At 48.0% G+C, this 22,622-nt stretch overlaps 1 protein-coding gene across 1 annotated transcript; it reads right to left on the bottom strand.

Annotated features, from left to right (window-relative positions):
- Window positions 1-463: 463 nt before the first annotated feature.
- On the bottom strand, window positions 464-14,078 carry LOC142772256 (phospholipid-transporting ATPase ABCA3-like). The gene is made up of 4 exons (XM_075874450.1): window positions 13,915-14,078; window positions 6,109-6,319; window positions 3,115-3,271; window positions 464-738 (listed from the first exon to the last, which is right to left on the bottom strand). The coding sequence occupies exons 1-4, from the start codon at window positions 14,076-14,078 to the stop codon at window positions 464-466; spliced, it is 807 nt and encodes a 268-aa protein (XP_075730565.1).
- Between the last annotated feature and the right edge of the window lie 8,544 nt (window positions 14,079-22,622).

Below are 22,622 nucleotides of genomic sequence, written 5' to 3'. Positions count from 1 at the left end.
TCCCACTGCTCAAGAGAGGGATCACGCATAATATCCACAGGCTACGGCACTACGCTACATTCCCAAAGTATGTGATCACATGTTGCCACAGCCTGACACCATTTGCATTGCGGCTTCATCTCCTCCGGGTACATCTTGTTGTTCAACACGCAGGGCTTGGGAAAATATCGCGTCTGCAGTTTTCTCCAGACGCATTCCTGCGCCTTAGTCAACCGCTTGTGCGGGGGCGGATAAAACCTCCACTCTAGTTTATTATGATTCGTTATGTCATGAAAGGACACCAGCCCATCTCTCGCGGACCTCCCCGGGACAAGAATTCCGCTCCTGGTCGACTATAGTTAAAAACGCCGTTATTTTGGCTTCCGCAACGCATTACCACGCGACCCAACCTCCCGTCCCCAAACTCTCAATCAAAAGACTGGACACAAGGTGAAAGCGAGCGCTGCGCGTTCGATCCCGTCCCTCAAACCTGGCTCACCTGCGTGTGTCCGATCAGCTCGTGGAAGGTGTAGCGGACGGTGTCGCCGACGTGCTCCACGTCCTGTCCGCTGCCGCGAAGGCTGACGTACTCGAGGAAGAAGAGGAGCGACAGCATGAGCGGCGGCAGCAGCCAGCTGAACAGCGGGATCTTCTTCTGGCGCCACACGTACGTGGCCCTCTTGAGAACCACGGCCCAGACGCGGCCGCACAGGGAAGGCTCGATGGCTGTCGTGCTAGCAATTGTCTTCACTATGGGCACTGCAGGGCAAGATGCAAGGGCGTGCATGAAGGACACGAAGGAATGGCTTGAAGGGACACTGAAGAGCTGAACGCGTTTCCGCGTATCAGTAAAGTACAATTTCACAATTCCGAAAACACCACTCTTACCGCGAACGACACGTGGTCTAGCGGGAAAACACGCGATACAAAACTGCTGGTGGAGACGCCACCCTGGGATTCCCGCACCGAACACAGTGACGTCATCAGTTTTGGACGGCATCTATTCAATGGCGTGACGAAAGGCCGTGGCTCTAAACGGTCACTGTACCTGTCGTTCACTGTATTTAGAGTACTCCTTACAGTACTGCCCCGCCGTCGTTGTCTAGTGGCTAAGGTACTCGGATGTTGACTCGCAGGTCTTGGGATCGAATACCGGCTGCGGCAGCTGCATTTTCTATGGAGCGAGGACGCTGTATGCCCCTGTACTCAGATTTGGGTGCATGTCAAAGAATTCCAGGTGGTCAGAATTCCCGGAGCCCTCCACTACGGCGTCTCTCAATCATATGGTCGTTTTGGGATCTCAAACCTCCAATTTAGGTCCAATCAATGGTCTACTGTTTATGGTGATTTACTGCTGACCCAAAAGTCGTGGCATCGAACCCCGGCCACGGTGGCTGCATTTTGGATGGACGCGAAAAAACCCTTGAAGACCATGTACTCCGGTTTAGGTAGGTCTACGTTAACGGACAACCAATAGTCGAACTTTTCGAAGCCCTCTACTACATGGCGTTCTTCATACCGTAGTGTTTCAATGTAAAACACAAATAATTATTATTTTGTTATCGAAAGGGCTCTTAAAAAACCCCGGAATATACGAAGAAATGGCTCATTATTACCTCATGGCATTTCCCATTCTTTCGGCACAATTCGATAAGCCAGCAGTATCTTCGCGTGACGTCATGAGGACATAAGCTCTCAATTGTTTCATGCACGAGGGATATCAGTCGTGAAATGGCTCCTAACTTTCTCCGCCACATTTTCCTATGAACGGTCTGCCTTATCTGGCTGGACTGCCACACGCTATCAATTACTTTCGTTCCATATTGTGCGTTTGCGACAGTACAAGCGGAGATGAAAGCGCGCAGCTGAAACACACGAAATCACGGTAAGCTAAATGCTTGGCGCCGGCATTTTCCACGTGTACTATGAACAATTGAATTTGCGATGAGGAAATGCCGCATGAGAAATTCCGTATGCAGCAAGGCGAGAAATAAACCACTCACTCGTCTTTGAGCACCGATAACCGAAGAATATTGTAGATTGAAGTTTGGAAGGACCCTTATTTTTGCAGCCCATAGGGTAGCCCGGCGCAGCGTCTAAGGGATTAAGACATAAGGTTATAAGAAAGGTGCTGGGTTGTACAACCCATAAAACACGAAAACCAAGTCTCATTGCTGATATGTGGGGTTGAACATCCTAAAACCACCATATGATTATGAGAGACGCCGTATTGGTGGGCTCCGGAAATTTCGACCACCAGGTGTACTTTAACGTGCACCCAAATCTGAGCCCACGGGCCTACCACATTTTCGCCTCCATCGAAAATGCAGCCACCGCAGCCGGAATTCGATCCCGCGACCTGCGGGTCATCAGCCAAGTACCTTAGCCACTAGAACACGGTGGCGGGGTCATTGCTGAAAGGTCGACTCCAGTATTAGAGGTGCGTTTCTATATACGACACAGATTCGAGACGCCATCTTTTTCAATCTTGTACATATATTAATTCTAGACAACAATGATGCTTCATTTACTATTTGCTCAGGGTTTGTGTGCATCATATGCAAAGAATAAATCACCAACACTTAGCCAATGGCAAATTAAAAATTGCTGTTATCCAAACTTCCTTCATGCCACTGCTGTTTCAGCAGTTTGCTACACACGATCGCTATTTTTTTATTATTTTGTGACAGTATTGTGCTTGACGAAACATCAAGCGTGAGGCGTTTCGCCGGAGATTTCCGAATCATTTTATGCCTCTTGGGGAACGCTCGCTGTTGGCAAATGTGTGCAACCATTTCATATAATTTTAACGAGTCGTTGAATCGGGTTTAAAAAGAAATGTGGCGTGAATGGCTTTGCACTAACTGAACAATTATCTAAGTTGTAATTATAACTCTTTGCTAAAATGTACAGCTTAGGTTATTTTAACGCCGCTTTTCGTTTGATCTCCAGCAACGTGACATCCAACTATGTAAATTTTGCTTTATATACAGTATATCATGCTATTTCTCATAAAGGGCTGTGTCATCGCGGATTTAATGCGACGAAATGCTCGCTGCACGAAAGGACCGAGCAGCCAGCACAGATTTTTTTTCTCAAGATTGCCACCCCCGCATGATGTACGCGGTGACTCACTCTTGGCGTCAACTTCCGGAGTCTCCTCGTTGGCCATGGTCGCGGTCTTGCCATGAATGTGCTGGTCTTCACCCACTTTCAAAAGCACGTCCTCTAAGGAGGTCACGGCGAGCCCCACCGACGCTATGCCCAGGTCCGCACTGCGCTGTTCAATGTCCTGGAATAACAGTGTAGACGTGCACAGTCACGTGACCTTGTACAAGACGGGACCGCTGCCAACACGCGTCATTGTTTTCAGGCAAAAGTCTTATATGCCTCGTGAATTGGCCGTCAGCGTCAACACGAGTGATGCGAAAAATCGCAAAAAAGTGTGACAATGATTTATACAGTGGTAGAGAAAAACTCGGCCCAGTATCTGCATCTTTCACTGCAAATGTCGCCGAAAGACGATAGTCTTGCACCTGGAGAGAGTGAACAAAACGTGTATTTCGTGTTCTGCGCGAAAAAATCGGTGAATCGTATTCTGGAGGCACTGCTTTAGAGTGTCTCGACCCGTACAGTGAAGGCGAACGAGCGCATCTGGGCACTCGTTCTCCTAGGCAGTCGAGCGCATCTAGGCAGTCGCCCATGTCACAAGAGCGCTATTAGGCAGTTATCTTCGAAAACGAAGTAAGACGTGTGCACCTGTCTCGGAGGTGATAAGTTGTAGAACGCAAATCGACGGGCCGGTGCGCCCACCATGTCGTCTTAGCAAAGCGTTGGAGATGCTCGCCTTTTTGAGCATACCGTTGCATTGTCAGCGCAGCGTGATAAACGCTACAATCCTTAAAACAGCTTATGTTTGCCTTCTCTAGTATAAAGGCATACAAAATTTTGACGTGTTATGGTGCCTCAGATACGGGCAATAATTGCTTACTTTTTAATTGACAATCGCATATGAGCGCTTAACCTTAGCAATATTGGTGGGCACTGCGGATGGGGTTAGCCGTTTGAGGCATCGTTACGGCGGACAAATAGACAGATGTACCGACAGACAGAAAGACAGACAGGCCAAACTTTTTGCGTCGAAGTACCCCAAGAAAGACTTTCGTCTTTAAAAAAATGTGTATTTCGACTACGAGTAGTCTTACATTATTGCACACGGGGCCCTGTGAGGATTACCTTCTGCTAGTGTTCAATTCGCCACCTACTAAACATTAAATTGGCCAGGTACTTTTTAGATCGCGTTCAATATTGCAGTAGTCTTGAGCCAAAAACCTGTACCGTTACCCGAGCCCTCAAACGAAAAGATCCGGGCAGTTAAACGGAAGAAAATGACCAGCGGACGCTCAGAACTGCCTCGCTTCGTGTCTGTATACGCTGGGCAAAGCCTCGAGCTCCTACTTTTGTGCGCTTTCTGTGTGATAAAATTCGGGCGGGGTGTTTCTTCACGTTAAAGGTGCCATCCACGGCAACCCTCACATGCCCTCACCAAGCTACGGAAACGGCCAACTCACTTCATATCTGCTTCGGCCGCGCTCACCTGCTTTTATTCTCACGTGGAGAATACGATGCACAGTACGACGTTACTGATTTGAAATTTATGCAAAACATGATGGCGACGGCGGAAGCTTGCCTTGTGTTCACACAATTGTTACTGCAATAAAATAAAATCGCGAGCACGAACACAATGCTCGCATCTGCAAGTCCACGGTCCTGTGCAACACGCACACACACACACACACACACACACACACACACACACACACACACAAAGATTTTATACTTCCGAGTTTGTGTTTGCACCAACAGGTGACCCTCCCCTTGCAGCCCTCCATATTTTCACCAACTTTATGTTCACATTCTAATACATGCCTTCTGCCACAGTAAGGCAACACCAAAAGTAGCACGCAGATACCCCTTTCTGTAATTTTTTAAAGTATACTGGACACATTTCTTGATACAACATGTATATATAGCTCACCGTTGGCGAGAGAGGGCCTTGTTGGTTAAGGCAGCGCGCTGAAGAGCGAAGCATCGCTGGTTCAAGTCCCCTTAGAATTTTTTTTATTTGTGCGTTTCACATAAATATACATATTCGGGGCATGACGGCGACGGCGAAAATCAGCTGATAGTGCCCATATAATTGCTATAGCAAAAATTTGCCCTAAAATCACCGGATATAAACCACGCCCACCACTATGACGCCTGAGACGTCACGCACGTTATAGAGTAGAGGATGCCATCATTTAACAAGTTTTAGCCACTTCAAATCGTTCAATTTCTAATGACTCCTTGCGCGCGCAGTTGACTACGAAGCAATATCGTTGGTCAGAATGCGAACGCTCGCAAAACAAGCAGCTCGTTAAGTCACGGCTCGCCAGTGCACGAGTGTTGACAGACTCTCGGGAGGATCCATGGCGTGTTCATAAAGATGCTCATTTTAAATTAGGCGATCGACCAAATGCGCTGAAATTTTGCGATCTCGCTTGTAAACGCGGGAAGATTAATCCGCATAACGCAGATTATGAGCGAAAAGTCGCTGTCATGACCCTCTTTAAGCCCCCTTAACAGTTTGACGCGGGGTGTTCTTATTCATGAGTCGCTCATGCCACAAGTTCCTTCAGTGCTGTTATCACCTTATCAGCCATCTATCGATTACTATGACAAAGAGTACGCATATCTCTGCAACACGGCACACAACCTCCACAGTCTACGTTTTTTTTCATGTACGCACATTTATTCTCATGCACGGCGTTTTTTATGTTTTATGACGTTTTTCATGCTTTTTATAACCTGTCACGCGTCAATATGATATATTTTCAACAGTTTCAATGATAACTCTCTAACATGCCTATTTCATGGCTTTTAGTGGTTCTTTTGTTAGCATCTTGGGTGACATCTCATATGTGTTGAGAGTGTTGAAAAGTCGGGTTCATCCCTCATGAATCCCAGTTGTTAAGCTGCGCTCGTTTGGCTTTTTTGTTCGTGCATCGTCTCTACACGCACTTTCGAATATAATAAAAAAACACTGTTTAAGCTGCATCTTCACCCTTGGAGGGACTCGTAAATTACCATGAACATGGTGGCGGCCTTTCGTGACGAAATGATCTGTCCCAGGATGAAGACTGCCTCGTTGTCAGAGTCGCTCTCCAGGCGGGCCTTGGGCGCGTACCTGCGCAGCAGCTCCTGAATGCCCGCCACGTTGCAACGTGGAAGCTTGAGGACCTTCATGTGGTACCCTGTACCGAAGCGATGCTTCAGAAACGTCGGTGAGCCGCCACACCTGCGCAAAGTGCCGACAAAGAATACAAAACTTGCGTAGGCCGGATGTAGGCCTAAAGGTGTACTGACACAAACGTTTTCAGATGTGTTTTTTTTTTGCGTCAAATGAAAGGCCAAGTACGTGGGAGCCCCGAAAACAAACTGATGAATAGGAGTGTGTCCTGAAAAATTAATTCAACAAGCTAGTTGGAGTTCTTAAGACGTGACATCACGGCGTCATATGAGCTTCTTCTCACTTGCTCAGAGCCGGCGCAAAGTAGGTAAGGGAGACCCTCCACCCCTCCCCTCAAAAAAGAACAAAATTCTGCCTCCCCCGCCCCCGCCCTTGTGAGCAAGCATAGTCAAAAGACAACGCATATGTTCCCAGCCTCCCTGGCATATGTTCCCAGCCTCCCTGCCCTCCTGTAGGAACTATGGCGTACTTATTAACCCACACTGCGATTATAAGTATCTCGGTGTTCATTTTGCTGAATCGTTTACAAGGAACAAACACATTGGCACGGCCATAGCAAAAGCTAGTAGGATGTTATACTTTATTCGAAGGAATTTCAAACAGGCGACGCGCGAAATCAAGGAAACTTTATCATTTTTGCAGATCAGTTCCATACTTGATTATGCATGCGTAGTATGGGACCCCCACCAAGACTATTTTATAAATAAAATAGAAAAACTTCAGAACCAAGCAGCAAGGTTTGTTTTAAATAATTATATCCCCTACGCCAGCGTTTCACAAATGAAGGCCACTTTGGGATGGGATCTGCTACGTGTACGTAGACAGAAACTACGGCTTACACTGTTGCACCAGATATATTACTCTAACACAGGAATCAATCACCATAGCTACCTTGTTCAACCCCCCTACACATCCACTCGCTGTGAGAATAGCAAAAAGATATCTACCTTCAAATGCAGATCCAATACTTTTTTCCACTCATTCTTTCCAAAAACAATAAGAGAGTGGAACAGCTTAAGTGACGACTTGGTTAATATAACAAATAATGATTTATTTTTTTTCTATGCTGTGAAATTCTTCTTGCATTATGTATGGTCTGTGTGTATCAAAATGTATTTTGTGATGCATTATTATGTTCTGATAATTGTGGCGGTGGTTCTTTTTTTATTTTTTGTACTTTGCTACGAATTCCTTTGTACTGACTGTTTTTTGTCCCCCCCCCCCTACGTAATGCCTATATGGCGATGTAGGTACTCTGTGAATAAATAAATAAATAAATTTCTCGTGTGTGCCTTCCCCCCCTCCCCCGCAGTTAAAATATTTTTGGCACCGCCCCTGCGCATTCTCGGGCAATAAACCTAGACAGATTAAATCCACGACCGGTCTGCTCTGTGGTTTCTTTGGTGCCGCGTAAGCGTCATTTCTTATTGCTTGGTACTCGACGTCATCGAAACTAGACCTACAGGTTCAGGAAGTCATCAGAATTGTTACTGTAGCCCGACGTCCCGCTGGCGTCACGCTAGCAGGTGCGCCATGCAGTGATATATTTTAATGTCAAAATTAAATATCTTTCACAATTACGGGGCTTCGCGCTAGCTCAGAGTCACCTCAGTATGAAGGATGTTTGAATGACGGAGAAAACTTTACCTCAAAAAGTGGTGTTGGTAGACACCACTTTTTGTAGACCCAGCTAGTTTTTTATATCTATTTCGGCTGGACAGTGACGACCACACGCGAAAAATAAAGCTAAACATTTCATAATACATAAGTTATCAAAAATACAATAAAAAGACAATCTGCGCGCGTGTCATCACGCGACACCATATAACCTGACAAGCAGCTGCTTGTAATAGTGTGCGAACTCAATCCAAGTTTCTGATACTTTCTGACAACACTATTTTCATGCCACACAAATATAAGGTCTTATCAATGCTATAGCAAAAATACGGTGTGAGCGCCGCCGCTGTGATCAATATAAGTTCCCGTCTGGTTCATAAAATAATATAGCTCAGATTTCACACACCTAGTAAATTCTTCCACTCAATCCTGCTCAACAGGACATACTTTACGGAAATTGTAAAATATTCCTTCTGAAAAATCTGTGCGAATTTCATTGTACTTTTATGCCTACAAAGTGGTTCAAGATCCTAATTGATTGAATAGTGGGGTTTAACGTCCCAAAACCACTATATGATTATGAGAGACGCCGTAGTGGAGGGCTCCGGAAATTTAGACCACCTGGGGTTCTTTAACGTGCACCCAAATCGGAGCACACGGGCCTACAACATCTCCGCCTCCATCGGAAATGCAGCCGCCGCAGCCGGGATTCGAACCCGTGCCCTGCGGGTCAGCAGCCGAGTACCTTAGCCACTAGACCACCGCGGCGGGGCGTGGTTCAAGATCCTAAGAACTTTTTCCAAAACTTGAGAATTCCCGAACTCGCGACCTTTGGCGAAGGTCGTGGCATCAGTTCCGACCGTGTCCGTCGCATTTTGATGGAGGGGAACTGGTAGAGTCCCGTGTACTGTGTACTGGACACGTTAAAGAACACCAGATGGTCCAAATTTCCGGAGTCCTCCACTACAGCGTCTCTCGTATTATTGCCTTGGTTTGGAACGTAAAATCTCACATATTATTGCTAACCTTCCTGCTTCACTTTCTCTACGCCGTGCCTTCAACAGCACTGCTAGTGAAGTCTCTAACTTCGGCAGAACTTCAATAGACTGCGTGACCCACAGGGTCTCCTAAAACGATGACAAGAGATAACTGTGGCGGTGGGATTGTTCAGACACTACTCACTAATTACGGATAGTGCCTGCGTTGCCTACTTTTTGTTGCTTGAAGCTCCGAACGTGAACGTGCTGAGCTCACTTGAAGTGGCAAGCCCAGAAGGGTAAGGTGACCAAATTGGATTGCTGAACTTTTCTTATAACAGTCTGTTTAAAAAAAAACTTGAAAGCTACAAGGAGTACCAATTCAGCTTAGGCAAATCCGTGTATTATTCAATAATCCGGTGTTAGACGCGTTGCTGCTCTTTCAGACACGTCAATTCTCCCTCCATAGTGTGTGGACTACCCGCTGCAATGGTCCACTGGTTCTAGTGTTCAACTGGTGACGCGAAGGTCGCTGTATCGAGTCCCGCCTGCGGCTGCCCCATTTCCCTGGAGCCGAAATCCTAGAGGCCAATTTATTCAGATATAGTTGCACGTTAAAAAACGGCAAGTAGTCAAAATTTCTGTAGTCCTCCGCTACCTGTACCTTATAATCACAGTATCTATTATTATTATTATTATTATTATTATTATTATTATTATTATTATTATTATTATTATTATTATTATTATTATTATTATTATTATTATTATTATTATTATTATTATTATTATTATTATTATTATTATTATTATTATATATGAGTGGCCATTAGTGTTAGTAAATTATTCTGGTGCACTAAGAAAAAAATTGGCTGCATATCCACGGAGTGAATGATGGAGAGTGGGGCGAAGCATTCGTCCGTCCATTCATTCTTGCTTCCGTCCGTCCATGCGTCTGTCTGTGTGACCGTCCGTGCGTCCGTTCATGCGTCCATCCATGCATCTGTCTGTACGTCCGTTCGTCCATCTATTCAACACTCCAAGTACCACCATCTCGCATCATTTCATCATATATCCCTCCATATAGAAGCACCGCCATTCAGCGGACATTCCAAGGACTGAACGAGAGGAGGCATACGCCCACTTTCTTACGGCTTGCGCTTCGGGTCTACTTCCCACCTTTAACCACCTCGAATTCATGGTATATACTAGTTCACTGTATTCATGGAACTGCGGCCCAACGCTCACTAAACCTTTCTAAAACCAAGGACGTTACGCCCAGCGAGTATAACGTAGCAACCTTTTCCTGTCAGATAGTGCTCAAAGTACATGCCAATGGCTGCTAATGGGAAATGAGAGACAGGAGAATTCGGCTTTTACTTTGTTACCGTTTGCGCTTCGTATCTACTTCCCACCTTTAACCACCTCGAGTTCATTCATGGTATATACTCGTTCATTGTACTCATGGCACTGCGGCTCAACGCTCGCTAAACCTTTCTAAACTGAGGAGGTTACACCCAGCGAGTATAACGTAGCATCCCTTTCTTGTCAGATAGTGCTCAATGTACATGCCAATGGCTGCTAATGGGGATCGCAGCGTGCGCGTTAACTAAAAGCCGAATGCTCCTGTCTCTCATTCCTCATTAGCAGCCATTGGCATGTACATTGAGCACTATTTATTGTTCAACAACGCACTGAAGAAAGCTCTTACCGGCACCACCATGGAGGTCAAAATGCTATACTTGTTACATGCTACAGCAGCTACGAGGGACGAACGGGTGCCGATATAAAGAGCTTTGCCCCTAAAAATTGTTGAATGGTACTGTGGAGGTGCTGCGTTAGAGTACCTCGAGCGTGCAGCGGAGGCGAACGAGCGTATCAAATCACGTCACACGTGAGTCGTGAGCACTATCTGGCAGTTATTTTGGAAAAGGGAGCGCGCGTCATGCGCGCCCTCCTCGGAGGTGATAAGGTGTAGAATGCAAGGCGACGAGTAGGTGTCACCACCATGTCGTCTTAGCAAAGCGTTGGGTACACTTGCCCTTTCGTGCAAGCGTTGCATGGTCAGCGCAGCGTAATAAACGCTACGGTCCTTACGTGCTGTTATGGTACCTCAGATACGCGCTATAATTTCTTTTTAATTGACAATCGCAAAAGTATGAACGCTGAATCTTGAGCAATATTAGTAGGCGCTGCGGATGGGGTCGGCCGCTTGGGGTATCGTCCAGTGCCTTTTATAAACCGTTAAGGGCAGACAAACAGACAATTATACAGACAGACAGACCCCAAGAAAGACGATCGTCTTTAAAAGACGACCGTCTTTAAAGATGCCCCCACCTCTTTGAAGAGAATCGTGAGGAATTATTGCACCGAAAGTGGGTATCGTTTATTTATTTATTTATTTAAAAATACCTTACAGGCCCTTGTTGCAGGGCATTGTGTAAAGGGGGTTACAAAGGGTGAGTGTCGCGACAAAACCTTAAGGAAACATCAAACTTTGAAAGAACTCAACAAAAAATAACGCGTTATATGTCACTAAAGAGAGAATGTACAAAAAGTCATTTGAAGTTACACATCAGAACATTGTTGGCGGGAGGAGAACAAATATCCGCAATACACTTACTAAAAAACACCTAGCACACACGTAGCCAAAAATATTTTAGAGCAGCGCGCAGAAAGCAATTTGTTCTTGTTTAAGAAATACAGGATAATAAAGGGCGATAAGAGAGTTTTTCTCGTGTGTATAAGAACATTATAAAGTAGAAAAATGCAGGCTGTCACAAAGTGTGAAACAAAAAAAAAAGCGCGTGCTCTTTACTGAACGAACACAAGGCCCTAAGCTGTAACCGGGAGGAAATGGAAAAAAACGAATGAATATAATTACACTGGAACGATACAGGAGGTGCAACAAATACTTGTAAAAAGGAACCAATCGAAGTGTCTATGACTGAAAGAAAGAGTGAAGAAGTTGTCTGAATTTTTCGGGGTTTGATTGATATGCAATGTCATTCGAGAGATCATTCCACAAGCGGATGACGCGAGGAAGAGCCGATGAGTTAAAGGCGTCCGTTGACCCATATAATCGCGTGAAACTTAAGTTATTATGCAGCCTACGAGATGTAACGCAAGGTTTATCGAGTTGAAATGGGAATGGTTTGTTACTGTGAACATACTTATGGAAGAGGCATAGGAGAGAAATATCCCGCCGAGTACTCAACAGTTGAAGAGAAAGGCAAAGTTTAATTTCCGTTATGCTGCTATGGTAGTCGTAATTTCGTGAGATAAATCGGGCTGCCCTATTTTGAATAGCTTCAAGCATGTTGATTAAGTAATTTTGGTATGGGGACCAGATCGATGCGGCGAATTCAAGTTGTGGGCGAACGAAGGTCTGATAAGCTAGCTGCCGAACATGGGATGGACAGCTATGCAAGTTGCGGCGTAAGTAAACCAATGATTTAGAAGCTTTCGCACAAATGGTGGTGATATGGTGTGACCAAGAAAGATTTGGTGTGAAATGAATACCGAGGTACTTGTAGGATGATGCGTACGACAGAGGGTAGTCATCAATTATGTACGAATGGCTAGAAATATGTTGCTTGCGTGTAAAACACATAATTTTGCACTTCTGCTTGTTTAGCGACATAAGCCATTGTTTGCACCAGTCATTAATCTTGTGGAGGTCATTTTGCAGTGTTAGGTGATCATCGGTACAGGTTTGCAATGGCCGTCAAACATTCACCTTCACCGACTTCTGCCATCGCCTTGAGGGGCGCCCAGCCAGCGAACGGCTGAGAGTGAGGGGCGAGTGGACGGGAGAGTGGAGGGCCAGCGTTTTCGCCTTGGCATTGGCGTTTCAGAGTGAGCGCACATTTATGGATGCCCTTGAGAGGCGCCCAGCCAGCGAATGGTCGAGTGTGAGGCTCGAGCAGACAGCAGAGTGGGCGCATTGCCCCACCGCGGTGGTCTAGTGGCTAAGGTACTCGGCTGCTGACCCACAGGTCGCGGGTTCAAATCCCGGCTGTGGCGGCTGCATTTCCGATGGAGGCGGAAATGTCGTAGGGCCGCGTGCTTAGATTTGGGCGCACGTTAAAAAACCCCAGGTGGTCGAAATTTCCGGAGCCCTCCACTACGGCGTCTCTCATAATCATATGGTGGTTTTGGGACGTTAAACCCCACAAATCAATCAATCAATCGAGAGTGGGCGCAGGTAGAAGAGAAAGCGAACGTGAAGAGAAGGAGCGGCGAAGCACTGTACCAACCCTCTCCTAGACTCTCTAGGTGCGCATGCCCGCTGCTGTCGCTATGGAAGAGGGAGGGAGAGCGAAGAGATAACACCTGCCGTTGCACGGACGCCACGGACAGTGCCGGATGCCCGAGATAGCCAAGAAATACATTAGCATTTAAAAGAGCTTAAACACTTATCACGTTTGAAATCACAGAATCAGAAAGCATTTTCTTTCCAAGGGAGGGTTGTGTAAGCGTGCCATCTCTACAGCTCATCGATGAAGAGATGTCCTACCTATGCATGTGCGAAGAATAACTTTTGTGTCGGACGGTATATATACAAGTGCTGTTTCCTAATAAACCTTCCTAAAGCTCAGCGCTCGTTGTCTCTGTGTTCCGTTCACTGTGTGTTTGCTGCGCTGTAGTGCACTACATAATATTAGTATTAGTATTTTGTTCTTGTTCTTGGTAATGTTAAGAGTATTATTATTATTATTATCATTATTATTATTATTATTATTATTATTATTATTATTATTATTATTATTATTATTATTATTATTATTATTGTTGTTGTTGTTGTTGTTGTTGTTGTTGTTGTTGTTGTTGTTGTTGTTGTTGTTGTTGTTGTTGTTGTTGTTGTTGTTGTGGTTATTGTTATTGTTCTTGTTATCGTTATCATGGTCCTTGTCGTTGTTCACCTCTAGTGTATGATTCATAAAACTGCTGTGCGACCCGTCACCTCCTGCTATACGGCGGCCAGAACTCGCGAAAACTGTCGCCCGTTTTTGAAGCTGCTCACAGATGTAGAGCACGCGCGCGCACCTTATTTGTCCGTTGGCCATGATGATGACGCGGTCCCCGAGCACGTCAGCTTCGTCCAGGTGCTGAGTGGTGAGGAAGATGGAAGAGCTGCGGCGAATCTTCAGGAGCAAGTCCCACATCTCGCGCCGGCCGTCGGGGTCCATGTTCGACGTTGGCTCGTCCATTATGATCACCTGAGCGCCGAGAGGAAGCCACCAATGCGAGATTACATGATTTTTTCAGCTCAGTGAGATGAAAACAAATCAGTGCTATATGTGTTAGTGTTACATGTGTGACTGACGCAACCATTCAATTCTCTCTTTGTCCCAAACGAGCGCTCAAAAAAGCGCGCGCCTTAGAATTCTAACTGCTACGTGAAATCGAGGCGCCAGACTTTCATGACAGAAACCAACATCAACAAACATCAGAAACAACCCGACAGAAACAAACATCAAAGGACTCCTCTGTAGCACTGCCCCTCCTCCTCCGAGGCGCCGCGCTACGCTTACCGACCCCCTCGCATCCATCGCCGAGCGACCTCCAGAATCATCGAGAAGGAAAGCGTGAGTCTTGGAATGCCGCGTCAAGTGTCGCGGATAGTTTCAGAAAAACCTCGCCCCTTCCCCGGCTTTGGCTGTACAGCGCGCCGACGAACCTTCCGAAACCCAGGGCGAACGTACTAAGCGAGCAGCGGATGGTGGTGAGTAGGAGATGAAGGGTGTTTTCCCGCCGTCTGGCGAAGGCTTGTGTCTTCAGTGACAAAGCAAAGGAGATGAAGGGGTTTTCCACCTGCGGGTGAAGGCTTGTATTACAAGCAGAAGAGTGTGTGCTTACCACTAGTGGGCGAAGACGTGTTCTGCAGTCGCAGCGCGTGAGTGGCCGACATGTTACAGGCGAAGAAGTTTTCTTATTGAAGCACGGACATTTGACGAAGCGAGGTACCCAGAAGAGAATCATCGGAAGCAATGGAGTGACAATCAGCGCCGGACTTGTCAGGGCTTCCATGAAAATGGAGGATTCCTTCATCTAACCAACGCGTGAAACCCTAAACAGCGGAGCAAACACTCAAATAGAATACCGATTGACCGCGGTGAAATTTCGTCCAGATGAGTGAACGGTTCTTTGAAGAGAATCATTCAAAGTTTGATCCAATAACTTTGGACTGAATAAGGTTGACGAACTTTTTTCAAGTCTCTAAGTGTCATGGTTAGTGCATATCAGATTGCATTGTAGTGCGCACTGTTGTTTGTGCCCATTGTTTTGAGTATATATTGCTGTGTTGTGTACCCGTTGTTTAGAATACCTTGTGATTGGAGATATTGTGTATTGAATTATTTGCGAGTGTGCATATTTGTGTGCTGTTTGCTCTTGCCGTATTTAAAAATATATTTTTGTTTTGTTGTCAACTCTCGGCTCTGATTCGTTCTTTAAACCACAGCCGGTGCTCGTTGCATGGCGCGCCACATAGGACCACCTCTAAATTGTCTATGCTTTCGTGGTACCATTCGGGGCGCCGATACTTCAAACCTTGGAATCATCCCCGCAATCGCCTTCCTAATTAACGGGACCAGTGACACTCTCGCATCTTATATGTGTGGCGTTTCCACACCACAGTGAGATGCGCCTACGCTGGCCTGGTTCATCGCACTTGGCGCATCAAACCGCCTGTTATCCAGAAAATTAGACGACGCAATCCACCAGGGAATAAAAACGCGTTCCCAAGTGTGTCACGCACACAAGTGGTTTTCTTCAAACAGGACGAACTTCAGCTCCTCCAAGCTGACAAAGAAGGAGGTCTTGCCATGTTTGACAACGACGAAGACCTTCAGTGAACAAGCGGAAGCTGCCAAACTGCAAGCCAGTGACTATCCAAATAAACGAGGTAAAAGTCACGTTGCTGTGTAAAAAACTGGAGCTCACGAGACTGTGTGAACCTGTTAATGCGCCTAAGCTAGGTGTGTTGTAAACTCTTTTTCAGCGTAAGAACACATAAGCCTGAAAAGCCTTTCCGGTGTATTGTAAGCGAAAAAGATTTATGGCATTATCTTAAAAAAAAAACTGTGACACTTTGTCCTTTCGCCTTGGTTCACGTAGTCTAATTTTCTTGTAACATGCGCTAACTAGATGAACAACAACTTTTACTCAAGCTGCTATCCAGATTCTCAACAGTAGAACATTTTTCAAATGTTAACAGAGATTCAAGGCAAACTTGTTACAATACAGAACATTCGTACAGCTACACTATACCGCGAAACCTCAGAAAGTGCCTAGTAGAGGCCAGCAATTCAGCTATTCCGTTTGCTATCGCGCGCTTGTCACAGCGGTGGCACCCTCTCTCGAGCAACGCGGGTACCAGCCGAACGTTTCAGAAGTGTATATTGCAATTTTAGGTGAATTATTGCGAATAGTTCTTTGTTACTTCTGTATAGCCTCTGACCTAGTCAGCTTATTGTACTAGTTTGTAGTTCGGAGCATCGTTACTTTTGGGGGGAAATGGGGTAAGGCTGCATTAAACATTGCGTTGAACACAAGATAAAATATAAATGACAAGCAGAGTCTCCTACGTGCTACGCACTCAAGATATTCGCGAGGCCGCAACATTGCGATGAGAAGGAATTTCAACGAAGCGTTCCTAATGTTGACGACCATCCACGTGTTCCTCCGGCGTGAGCATTCAGTGCTGTCACGCCATCTCCACTTTCTCGCACTACTCCATGGTAGGCTGCCTTGATGCGCGCGCCCCCGCTTAGGGTGGAGCCACTCGTTGACGGAGCAGTTGCCGCCCCAACCGGTTCTCGGGGAGCTCCGACGCCATTTTCTTGCTTTCCGCTCGCGCCGACTCTCTGGCTCGACATGGAAAGCACCACTCTTCACGCTGTCTTTGCGCAGAATGCCTGGGTGCTGCGTTCCGCGATGCAGTAACAGCGCTAAAAAGGCTGCACAATGTTTTCCTTTCCCAGAGACCCAAAAAGACGGCTCCTATGGACCGCTAAAATCAAGCGGGACAAGCGGCAGCCGACGAACCATACCTGTATATGCAGTGTGAGTACCTGATTCGTAGCCGTGTGAAATACATATGCCAGCGTGTCTGCACCACTCTTTCCAAGACGCAGACTTGATATTTTATGTGTTCAGAATGGTGGCAACGTAGCCTCTTACAGCGGGGACAAACGTATGGAACCTCCGGTGCATTTACAGCTCCTTTTTTTTTCACTCGTGTCACGCAGTTTATTCACCTACAGACCTACTGGAAGGCCGAGGAACGCCAGAAGAGCGAGGAACGCCAACAGGCCGAAAATACAAAACAAGCGCAAGCTCGGGTCGCGCGTGCACCAACGCTGTGGCTTGCCGTTTCATGCTGCTTCGTAGTTCCCTACATTGGTCCCCGGTGAATAGCGTAGCCAACCTGGCGACTTAAGGCGTAGTCACTATAGCGGGGTCGTAATACGGCTTCAGGCGACTCACATGCACAATTTCTCGGCCACGACGGCGTAAGTCATGAGACTGTGTCAATGGCTCAATCTCATAATTGACGGGTGACGTACGGGCGAGAATGCGGTAGGGCCCGTGGTATCGTGCCAGTAATTTCGACGAAAGGCCAGGAGTGCTCGGTGGAACCCAGAGCCAAACGAGAGCACCAGTCGTGAAAGTAGAGAGATGTCGGCCGGTGTCAAGCCGTAGCTTCTGGTGGCCTTGGTCCTCGGTTGTCAGAGAACGGGCCAATCGTCTGCAATCTTCTGCGTACCTGGCAACATCAGAAATTGCAGTGTACTCAAAGGAGTCGGGCGTGTATGGGAGGATAGTGTCCAGCGTGCACGATGGTTCGCGTCCGTACAACAAAAAGAAAGGGGAGAATCCTGTTGTCGCGTGCGTAGCGGTGTTATACGCATACGTGACGAATGGAAGGACAGTGTCCCAATTAGTCTGGTCTGAAGCTGTGTACATCGTCAACATATCACCGAGAGTGCGATTAAATCGTTCTGTGAAGCCATTCGTCTGCGGGTGATATGCTGTCGTCAGGCGATGAACCATGTTGCACTGAGCGAGCAACGCTTGAATGGCGTCAGACAAGAAAACACGCCCCCGGTAGCTCAAAAGTTCGCGGGGAGCACCATGGCGAAGAACAAAGTTGCGCAAGAGGAAAAACGCAACTTTCCTCGCGGTTGCTGCGGGTAGTGCTGCTGTCTCCGCGTAACGCGTGAGGTGGTCCACGCCGACAATTATCCACCTATTTCCAGAAGATGACGTGGGAAGTGGTCCGTATAAGTCGATACCGACGCGGTCAAACGGACGCGCTGGACAAGGCAGAGGCTGAAGTGCACCGGCAGGGCGTTGAGGTGGGACTTTACGTCGCTGGCATGCAGTACAAGCACGCACGTACTTGCGGACAAATGTGTACATGCCGCGCCAGTAGTACCACTGACGTAGACGGTTGTACGTTTTGAGAGCGCCAGCGTGAGCGCTTTGTGGGTCGTTGTGGAAAGCAGTGGTTTCTGAGCGCATGTGGTTGAGTATCACTAACAGCCACTTCCTACCTTCAGACGTGTAATTCCGCGGATAGAGTAGGTCGTCTCGAATAGCAAAATGTGTGGCTTGACGGCGGATAGTTCTTGACACAAAATTAGCTAACGGATCAGTCAAAAAGGCGAGGAGTTGGGAAATCCACACATCTTTGCGTTGTTCCGATGCCATGTCTGTGAAGTCGATTGGTGTTATGACAGCTGAAGAAGGTGACGAGGAGGCTGGGTCAGCCGGTAGCGGCGAGCGGGATAGCGCATCAGCGTCGGAGTGCTTGCGGCCGGATCGGTATACAACACGAATGTCGTATTCCTGTAGGCGAAGCGCCCACCGACCAAGGCGCCCCAACGGGTCTTTGAGCGATGATAGCCAGCATAGAGCGTGGTGGTCCGTGACGACTTCGAAAGGGTGGCCATAAAGGTATGGGCGGAACTTCGTCAAAGCCCAGACAATTGCGAGGCACTCTTTCTCCGTGACGGAATAATTACACTCGGCTTTCTTGAGGGTTCGACTCGCGTAAGCGACCACGTATTCTTGGTACCCTGGTTTTCGTTGAGCCAATACAGCACCAAGACCGACACCACTGGCGTCGGTGTGGACCTCCGTAGGCGCATCAGGGTCAAAATGGCGTAGTATTGGAGGTGGTAATAATAACCGCCGAAGCGCCGTGAAGGATTCGTCGCACTCTTTTGACCAAGCAGAAATGCCTTTGGAAGTTGTCAACAGGTTGGTAAGAGGCGCGATGATGGAAGAGAAGTTGCGCACAAATCGACGAAAGTATGAGCACAGGCCAATAAAACTTCGAAGCGTCTTGATGGAATTGGGCTTCGGATAGTCGGCCACGGCGCGGAGTTTCACCGGATCCGGGAGAACACCCTCTTTGCAGACGACGTGACCCAGTATGGTGAGCTGACGTGCGGCAAAATGGCACTTTTTGATGTTAAGTTGAAGGCCAGCAGAGGTGAGACACGTGAGAATAGCACGAAGACGAACAAGGTGAGTGGAAAAGTCGCGAGAAAAAACGACGATATCGTCTAGGTAGCAAAGACACGTGTTCCACTTGTAGCCGCGAAGGATGGTGTCCATCATCCGTTCGAAGGTAGCTGGGGCGCTGCAGAGTCCAAACGGCATGACGTTAAACTCATACAGCCCATCAGGTGTTACAAATGCAGTCTTTGATCGGTCAGGATCAGCCATTAAAACTTGCCAATATCCTGAGCGTAAATCTAAGGAGGAGAAATATTCTGCCCCTTGCAAGCAATCGAGAGCGTCGTCGATGCGTGGCAACGGGTACACATCCTTCCGAATTATCTTATTGAGCCGGCGGTAGTCGACACAGAATCGGATAGACCCATCCTTTTTGCGCACAAGTACAACAGGAGACGACCAAGGGCTCTGCGATGGCTGGATGACAACACGCTTGAGCATATCGTCGACTTGTTCGTTGATAATACGGCGCTCTTCCACTGAAACTCGATATGGTCGTTGGCGTAAGGGAGCATGAGTACCGGTGTCAATGTGGTGCGTGATGTTCGCTGTGCGACCCAAAGATGGTTGAGCGCAATCGAAGACAGAACGGAACTCTCGAAGAAGGGACAAGAGTTCGCTTCTTTGTGTCGGCGATAGCTCAGCGGCAACAGAGGGCTGGAATGAGTCTGGCGCGGGCACTGTGGCCACAGGTGGCGTCATAGCATTGAGCTGGAGGTGATGTGCGTGTTCGGCGAACTCTAGAGGGCGCAAGAGGTCAACGTCTTGTATGTTACCCAAACATTCTCCGCGAAGTAAGGTAACTGGCGACGATAGCATGTTCGCGACGAGCATGGCGGTAGCACCGGATTCCACGGTGAGTACGGCAAAGGGCAGGTGTAGGCTACGGCGGCGGGTAAATACGTCAGACGGAGTGAACAAAACAGTTCCGGCAAGAGCGGCCGCACAGGTCAGGGCTACAATGGCGGATGTTCTCGGTGCTATTTCCGTGTCTGCAACTACGACAAGTTTGTAAGGTTCAGGAAGAGAATCCACAAAACAAGAGTTTGGCAGCGGTGTAAGGGCAACTTCTGCACGTGAGCAATCTATGATGGCCCGATGACGCGAAAGAAAGTCCCATCCAAGAATGACTTCGTGGAAGCAGGATGCCAGCACAAAAAATTCAATGGCATAAAGTTCACCTTGAATAATGACACGTGCAGTGCACACAGCTGTAGGTTCTATGCACTGCGAGTTGGCCGTGTGGAGCATCAGGCCCGAAAGAGGCGTCGTCACCTTTTTCAACTTGCGGCATAAGGGCTCACAGATTATGGAAACGGCGGCCCCTGTGTTGATAAGCGCTTGTGCGGCGGTCCCCTCAACATTGACGTCAATAACGTTTTGCGGCGAGAAAGATGGAGGCCTTAAGCAGTTCGAATTGTATGCAGCTGTTGCCTCCGGAGCTGACGCGATTAGTTTCCCTCTTCCGTAGCAGGTCGGCGACGCATAGGTGACAGGGAGCGTCGTCGTGGCGATGGTGACCGATGGTTTGCGTAGGGTCGAGGACCGTCAGTGGTGTACCTTGATGGCGTCCTAGACGATGACGCCATTGGCCGGCCCACGGCGTCGACTGGAGGGGGATCTCGGCGACAGTGGTGGGCGACGTGTCCAGCGATACCACAGGCGAAACAGATGGGCCTATTATCTGGCGTCCTCCAAGCGTCTGAGCGACGGTAAAATGGAGCTGAAGATCTCGCGTAGGGGTACGGCGCCGCCATTGGGGTTGTAGGCACGACATAGGGTGGCGTGGCAGGTTGAGCATACGGCATACGCTGTTGCGTAGGCCGAGCAGCGAAGGCGGCGTACGTGAGAGGCGTTGTGACTGGTGGTTGCTGATGCACCGGCGGAAGGGCTTCAGCGACTTGGGTCCGAATGACGTGTTGGAGGTCCGGTGCCAAAGCTTGCTGGGCTCATGTGTCAGTGGCAGCAGTGACAGCTGGCGCGCTACCTCTTCGCGGACGAAGTCCTTGATTGTCGAAAGCAGCGGCTGCTGGTCGGTAGGATGGGCCGCTAGGTGCAAGCTTGCGAGCGTGTCTGGCGTCGTGAGGGCTTGACGAGCAATTGCGCGCTGCCTACGCAGTTCATCGAAGCTTTGACAGAGGGAAACGAGGACAGCAATGGTGGAGGGATTTCTCGCGAGCAACATCTGAAAGGCGCCGTCGTCAATGCCTTTCAATATGTGCCTGATTTTTTCTTCCTCAGGCATGGTAGAGTTGATGCGGTTGCATAGATGCAACACATCTTCAATGTAGCCCGTGTAGGTCTCGCCTGGTTGCTGCGCACGGTGACGTAAACGGTGCTCGGCTTGAAGCTTGCGTGCCGCAGGTCGTCCAAAGACGTCCGTAATAGCCGTCTTGAATGCAGACCACGTAGTAATGTCAGCTGCGTGGTTATTAAACCACAGTTGCACGGTGTCCGCAAGGTAGAATGTGACGTAGCCAAGCTTACTTGGGTCGTCCCATTTGTTACTTGCGCCGACTTAGTCGTACCTCGCCGACCAATCTTCGACGTCCAACTCAGTGGAGCCCGTGAAGATAGGAGGGTCTCGTTGAGGATACACGGCACCGCAAGTGACATGGACGGTCGAAGGTCCCACCTGGAGAGGCGTCTCGGTGGCCATGTTCGTGTCACGTAGAGGGGGAAGCTTACGGGAGCGAAGTTCCAGGTTTGTACGGGAGTCCACACACCTCCACCAGATGTCACGCAGTTTATTCACGTACAGACCTACTGGAATGCCGAGGAACGCCAGAAGAGCGAGGAACGCCAACAGGCCGAAAATACAAAACAAACGCAAGCTCGGGTCGCGCGTGCACCAACGCTGTGGCTTTCCGTTTCATGCTGCTTCGTCGTCGTTCGCATAGTTCCCTACACTTGATATAATGAACTGCATAGGCTTGGAAAATACGATCAATCTTTCTAAACCACGAGGGCTGTAGCTATCTGAGGCGCATCGCGCTTACTTTAACAAAATTGCTGATTGATTGATATGTGGGGTTTAACGTCCCAAAACCACTATATGATTATGAGAGACGCCGTAGTGGAGGGCTTCGAAAATTTAGACCACCTGGGGTTCTTTAACATGCACCCAAATCTGAGCACACGGGCCTACAACATTTCTGCCTCCATCGGAAATGCAGCCACCGCAGCCGGGATTCTAACCCACGCCCTGCGGGTCAGCAGCCGAG

This window comes from Rhipicephalus microplus, chromosome 9 (genome assembly GCF_043290135.1).
Source record: "Rhipicephalus microplus isolate Deutch F79 chromosome 9, USDA_Rmic, whole genome shotgun sequence".
In the NCBI taxonomy this organism is placed as follows: Eukaryota; Metazoa; Arthropoda; class Arachnida; order Ixodida; family Ixodidae; genus Rhipicephalus; species Rhipicephalus microplus.
The sequence above is the reverse complement of the archived record's forward strand: the minus strand, read 5'-3'. Positions and strand labels throughout refer to the sequence as shown.

Coding starts and splice junctions, on each gene's coding strand:
- LOC142772256 (XM_075874450.1), bottom strand. CDS start 14,078: ATGGACGAGCCAACGTCGAACATGGACCCCGACGGCCGGCGCGAGATG. Junction 6,320..13,914: donor ATGGCCAACGGACAAATAAG/GTGCGCGCGCGT, acceptor CACTTTGCGCAG/GTGTGGCGGCTCACCGACGT. Junction 3,272..6,108: donor AGGCCGCCACCATGTTCATG/GTAATTTACGAG, acceptor CTGTTATTCCAG/GACATTGAACAGCGCAGTGC.